Source organism: Beta vulgaris, chromosome 8 (assembly GCF_026745355.1).
Source record: "Beta vulgaris subsp. vulgaris cultivar EL10 chromosome 8, EL10.2, whole genome shotgun sequence".
NCBI classification, from domain to species: domain Eukaryota; kingdom Viridiplantae; phylum Streptophyta; class Magnoliopsida; order Caryophyllales; family Amaranthaceae; genus Beta; species Beta vulgaris.
In genome coordinates this window covers 60020666-60026814 of record NC_079209.1, presented here as the reverse complement: position 1 = coordinate 60026814, position 6149 = coordinate 60020666, and the positions used below count along the sequence as shown (strand labels likewise).

At 32.9% G+C, this 6149-nt stretch overlaps 1 protein-coding gene across 4 annotated transcripts in view; it reads left to right on the top strand.

Moving 5' to 3' along the window:
• The first annotated feature begins 1847 nt into the window (after positions 1 to 1847).
• The window catches only part of LOC104902292 (protein REBELOTE), a 14594-nt gene continuing 10292 nt past the window's right edge, over positions 1848 to 6149 (top strand). The window contains exons 1-3 of one of the 4 annotated variants that reach the window (XM_010690014.3): positions 1848 to 1909; positions 3086 to 3229; positions 4336 to 4390. In XM_010690014.3, the coding sequence (XP_010688316.2) occupies positions 3115 to 3229; positions 4336 to 4390 (170 nt within the window). In that variant the 5' untranslated portion in view covers positions 1848 to 1909; positions 3086 to 3114. Of the gene's footprint in view, positions 1910 to 1938; positions 1960 to 3085; positions 3230 to 4335; positions 4391 to 6149 lie in introns of those variants that run through there. The other 3 variants (XM_019251471.2, XM_010690015.3, XM_019251472.3) reach the window with 3 other exon arrangements.

Here is a 6149-nt window from a genome sequence, read left to right as displayed (position 1 = left end):
ATTGTTAGGTTAAAGACCGAGTCATATATAATAGTACTTGTGAGTGGCCACTTCGTTAGTTGTAATCCTTTAATTTCTTTAGATGCAACCCCTTAAAGTGCACAATATTGATTATAAATATTTGTAAGTACGTATGTGTGAAAATTATAAAAGTAATGCACAATTTACACGGTAAATATTTGTAATTATGTCTTTGTAAAATTAAATCATCAAAATACTAATTGAGACGAATCAAACACTCTCCGATCCCATGACTATTCTTTTCTTATATATTGAGAAAAATTCAGAAGATTCTATGTTTTTTTTCAAATAGTATTAACATTCCAACTAGAAACTTCAATAAAAAATACATGGAGGATTAATTCTAAAAATTAAGAGGAACTCTTTTTAGACATACTATATCAAAATAAACAATTACAATAAGATTTTTTCAAATAAAAAGAGGAATAATTAAAAAAATCTTCAAGTTTGAGGAATTATATCCTACTTTCACCCATCTTCTCAAATTATTCCAATTGTCTATTAGAATTTAGAAGTATAAGAATAATTCCAAATTTAAGGGAGATTTGATGGGGACTAACACACTCGTTATATCTATAGTAAGATCGTCCTAAGCAATGAGTATTCAAACTTTATTTTTTTAAGAATAATTTAATATGTATACTCTCCTTATTTAGAATAGTCACAATAAGTGCAACCAAATTCTAAATTGTAAAAAAATTTCACTCTTAGGGCCTGTTCTCCCCAGCTTATTTTCAGTTCAGTTCAGTTCAATTCAGTTCAGTTCAGTTTAGTTCAGATCAGTTCAGTTCAGATCAGTCCAGTTCAGATCAGTTCAGACCAGTTCAGTTTAGTGCAGTTCAGTTCAGCTCTTGACAATACTTTGACTCTCACATATCACTATTCATTTCAGTTCAGTTCAGTTCAATTAAGTTCAGTTCAGTTCAGATCAGTTCAGATCAGTTCAGTTCAGTTGTTTTATGTCAAAGAGAACATGCCCTTATTACAAATATGCTACCAAAAAGCAAGAGGAGACCACAACCTTTTTGTTTTATCACTCTACTCTATTGTGGTCTCAATTTTCTTTCTCTACATTCCTTGGTATGTGTATATTTTCTCTATGTTTCACACTTTCACTTATTGTGAAAGGGAGAAAGTATATATTTTTAGACCATACTATTTGTTGGACTTAGGGATGTTAGTGGGTAACGGAACCTACTAGGATTCGTTGATCCAAACCCGTTTCAACCAATTTTGGATCCCAACTGTTGGTTCCGAAAGATATGAGACAGACTCGAATCATCGATTTTAAAAACTAATGTGGATCGGATCTTAACTTAATACCCGCATCCGTATCATCTTACCCGTTTTTCTTAAAATTAAATTAAAATATAAAATTAACAGGTAGTAAAAGTTAAAGAGTTTATATTGTAAGAGACCGCCTACTAAACCAAATATTAGAAAGAAAATTAGCCTAATAGTGATTACGTTAATTTCTTTCGGTGACTAGTTTTATTTATTTACTCCCTCCGTCCCATAATATAGTGCCTATTTCATTGTTGGTGGGTCAAACTTTAAAATATTTGACCGAATATTCTCATTTGTATATATAAAAAAACATATTCATATGGAATCTTGTTAGATTCGTCTCGATATGTAGTTTCATAATATTAAATTTTTATATTTTTATTAATACGGAATTGAAGATATTAAAGGTCAAAGTTACATCTTGAAGACCGTGTAAAATAGAAACAAGCACTATATTATGGGACGGAGCGAGTAGTAACTAGGTCTAATTTTATATTAAGATTAGAGCATATCTTTTAATAATATTTGAAAGGTAAAATCCTAAAACCATTCTTTTTCCCTCAGCCGTTACATTACACTTCTTCGTTTCTCTCTCCTCAAGGTCAGTCCCCTCTCTCCACTTCGTTTCTCTCCTCTCTGTTTCGTTTTCGAGTTAGAACCCTAAATTATTCTTTATTTCTTTTGGTTGTTTGCTCGAATTGATTAGAATTTTTTTGCAGCACCATTGTGAATTAATTCCGCTTTTTATATTTGGTTGATTATCGTTTTTATTTCCTGTTGTTCGAGTTAGAACATAAATTGTTTGCAGCACCATTGTTGAATTGTTTGCTCGTTTGATTTCCGTTTTTAATTTTTTGGTGGATTGATTGAGTTTTCTGAAATTACTCTTTGGTTTGTGTTGCTTTGATGAATTCGGTTGTTGCTGGTACTTGTAGCATTGTGTTTAAGCATAATTTGGTGCCTCTTTTGTGAAAATGTAGCTCGCATGCTGAATTTCTCATTCTACATTACTTTAACAATGATCTCTACTTTAAACTCATTCCAATTTTATATTTTATCTCTCATACTCTCTCCAAACTCATTCCACATTATTTAACTTTATTTTATGCATTCTATTTATTAATTTTTGTTTTCAGTAACATTATATTATGAAAATGTAATAAATTTTGAATAATTACCAATAAATAATTCGTTAAAACATGCAACACCAAAATTTTAGGGTTCGATACAATACATTAATGTCATTGTTAGAACGTGCAACACCAAAATATGCATGCCAAATCCATAAATCAGAACAAGCAACAACTTCCAATATAATTGTTGGTATACCTTGATGACCTCCAATATATTGACTTTGTCGTGCGGTAGGACATTTATACCATTGCCAATGCATACAATCAATAATACCTAGCATACATGGGAATCCGTGAGCTTCCCCTATTTGAAGCAAATGTTGGGTTCACAATAGCTTATTGTGGTCATTTTTCATTTGATATAGCCAGTTTTTGTATGATATATTCAATTTTATGATATACTCAGTTATTATATGATGTCCATATATTAAGTCACTTTGCATGCAAAATAAATTATTCTGAACCCAATCATGAAGTATTGGTTGGGCCCCTTAAAGAACTTAGTGCAGAAACTCATTTAGGTAAAACGTGTACCCAAAACCCAATACATTGTATATAACAAAGTTTTGTAGTTTCCATTAGTTTTATCAAAAAGAAATAAGTACAATGTTTTCAAATAGTGTTGTTTATTTCTGCTGCTGCAGTTTTTTTATTGAATCGAGCTGCTGAAATAATGGGGAAACTGGGAAAGAAAGCGAGGAAATTCGCAAAGAAGAACTTGCAATCTGTTATGAAACAGAAAAGAAAGTTGAATTCAAAGTCCATGTTTAAGAAGAAAAAACCTTCTAGTATGTTGTTAAATTCTTTTTTTCTATTTGTTCGGTTTTTTTTTTTTTGGACTTTTTTGATAGAATTACAATAATTTTATGAGCTGATTACCCTTGTTATAAAATTGTGTGCAAATTTAATGTGGAACTGGGTGTTACAATAATTATTTGAATTGTTACGATAACTTGTTGAGGGCATTGGATAATCAATTACCTGGATTTCGAATTTGACTTAATATGAGTCGTACTTTTGTGTGTAGGGCATGAGGGTTAGATATGAAAGAGAGAATAGTGGGATTTGGTTAGACCAAGCAAAATTGACCTGTATCTGAGTAACATGTCTTATACCTGAAATTATATGGTATGAGTTTGACTCGAACATAAGGTGGCTTGAACGGACCCAACAAAAATTAACGTGACTAATGTTGATTAATCGTCTGTAATAAGGTAATTGGCATGGATTCAATTATGAACTCACCTGGGTAGACCCAAACCGAATGACTCGTCATCCATATATGACCTGGACTAAAACCAATGTAGACAATCCGGTCAAGATGAGTATTAGTAATTGTCTCATATTTAAAGGTTCCTAATATATTTATCAAAATACCCTTTCTTAATGATGGTGTCATGCATTTCCTCTCTCCATTAGACCATTGCTTACTCTAAGTGTGGAAACTCTATCTCTAACTCTACTATTACTACACGAAAGCTAGGTTACTCAGACTCTTCATTTTACCTCAAGTACTCATGTTGGATCCTTGACACTCTGACATAGGTATATGGATACTTTGACACTTCATTTTGGGCCAAATTGATGGGGAAATTCCTTAAATAGACGAGTCACACACTTAGGCACGTACTTGTGTCTGACAATGGTACCATAGTCCGAGTAGAATTGCACAAAAGTAACTAGGTTAGTGTATATTTCAAAATAGTATATTAGACTATTGTCCTTGAGAGAGAGCATTTTTTGCTTTGAACATTTCTCTCCAAGGACTTTGAGTGTGTATGAAAAATGCTGTATTATTCCTCTGTTTTTCATATTAATTTTATTCTCTTATAGATTCTTTAAAGTAAAATTGAAGAATAATGTTGATTTTCAATAATTTGATTTGCTCTTCTAGGGGGTGCAAATGATGGTCTTAAAGATCAAGCAGGTAATACAACATCTACTGAAAGGTAAAAAGGTGAAACCAAAAATAAATCAAAAGCAAATAAAAGGTGTTTTCTTTTAATTGTTCATTGATCCCCTGACATGCTCCTTTCACAATCAGCTCTCAACTGACTGATATGCTGTTTAGGTTAACTTGTTTTGCTGACCCTGATATATATTAGTTTAACTATAAGTAATTTTGCTCAGTTTGGAGCATGCTGACTTATTTATCACAGAATACTTCATCTTGAAGTCTTATGGTCTTTTGAGTGACATGCATGATCACTGGATTCTGCTGTCAGTAAGGTGGTTTGACCTCTAGTGATGACTGTTAGAAGATATGAACATTGTGCTTGTGTTCTGTGTGCATTATCGGGGGCTTGTGTTCTGTGTTGGATGTGCTTAAGGATACATTATGCAGCCAGGAATTTATGGGTGTCATATACTTCCCCCTTTTCATTTAATTGCAATACTTAGTTTTTTTGGGTTCTTCATATAATAAGTTTGACCTTGATGGTTTCAAGCAAATATATAAACAAGTTTTAATATGTAAGATATTGTTGGATTTATCTTAGTGAGTGTAACATAATTCTCTAATCTCCCTACTGATTGCTTTAAAAAAAAAAGCGAATTATAGTCGGTTTTGGCCTATTTTTGGCTCATTTTAGGCGAATTGTGAACAGAGAAAGCGAATTATACAACGAACTTTGTTGATGTATATGTTCAAAATATTAACTTCTTAAGATTTACTAATAGATAATTAGATATACTAATGGTCAAGAGTTTTGCGCTGTAGGGTGTGGAAGTCTTGGTGTTACAATTGAAAAGAAACAGAGTATAAAACAAGTGAGTGGGATGTATAATTGGTTTAAGAACTGGCAATATATGACGTTATATGACCTTGTACCAGTAGATATATCTAACGTATGATGAAACTAAGGCGCATTAAGCCGATAAGGATGCTAGTGCGTCTACGTGCAACAAAGGAAAATCTAAAAAATCTAATGTAAAAAGATTTGATAATGGCCTTGGGTGCGCCTTTGTGCTTTGGTGTGCCTTTTGCGTCTCATGTGTCTTTTTAAAATTGCTTTGCCTAGCACAAAAAAAGCACTTGATGCAGATCACCTTGCGCTTCAGCGCCTAGTAGGCCTTTTTTTTTATACACTGGACATGTCACATGAGTGTGGACATAGCCATTTCGTGCTGAACTTTGTCTGTCCTGCGTACTAGAATAGTTGTTGCCTTGAAAGTCTTCTTCTACCCAGACCTTTTCTAGGAAGTTTTTACTTGGGCTGTATTGCAATAGTGGCATCGAAAATGCCTATAAGGACATAATTCATTATTTCAGGATAATAATGTTGAAAGGAAATGGATCTTTTGGATAAAATAAAATGTTACGTTCTGAATTTTAACTCTCCTGACTGTAGTGATTTTCATGCCTATATTTGCATGCTCAGATTTGTCCATTTGTGCTTGTCTGTGCACGTGTGCGTGTGCACGCGTGCGTGTGTGTCGATGATGATTGGGGGGTCATCAGGTAGGTTGTTCAGTTATTTATTCTGATATTCTGATGTGTACTTGCAAATTCTTTTACTCTTGTTCCTTATTTAGGTGCGTACACCAACACTTTCTTAATCTTTTGGCACCTGACTACCTGAGCATGCAAATTTTGAAAAAAGTTACAGTTGACTTTGCAACATCATAAATATGCATGAGATTTACTGTATGGAATATAACATCTGCAAGAAAAGCGTTTCATAAATTTTTCAATCATTTGGTTGCATC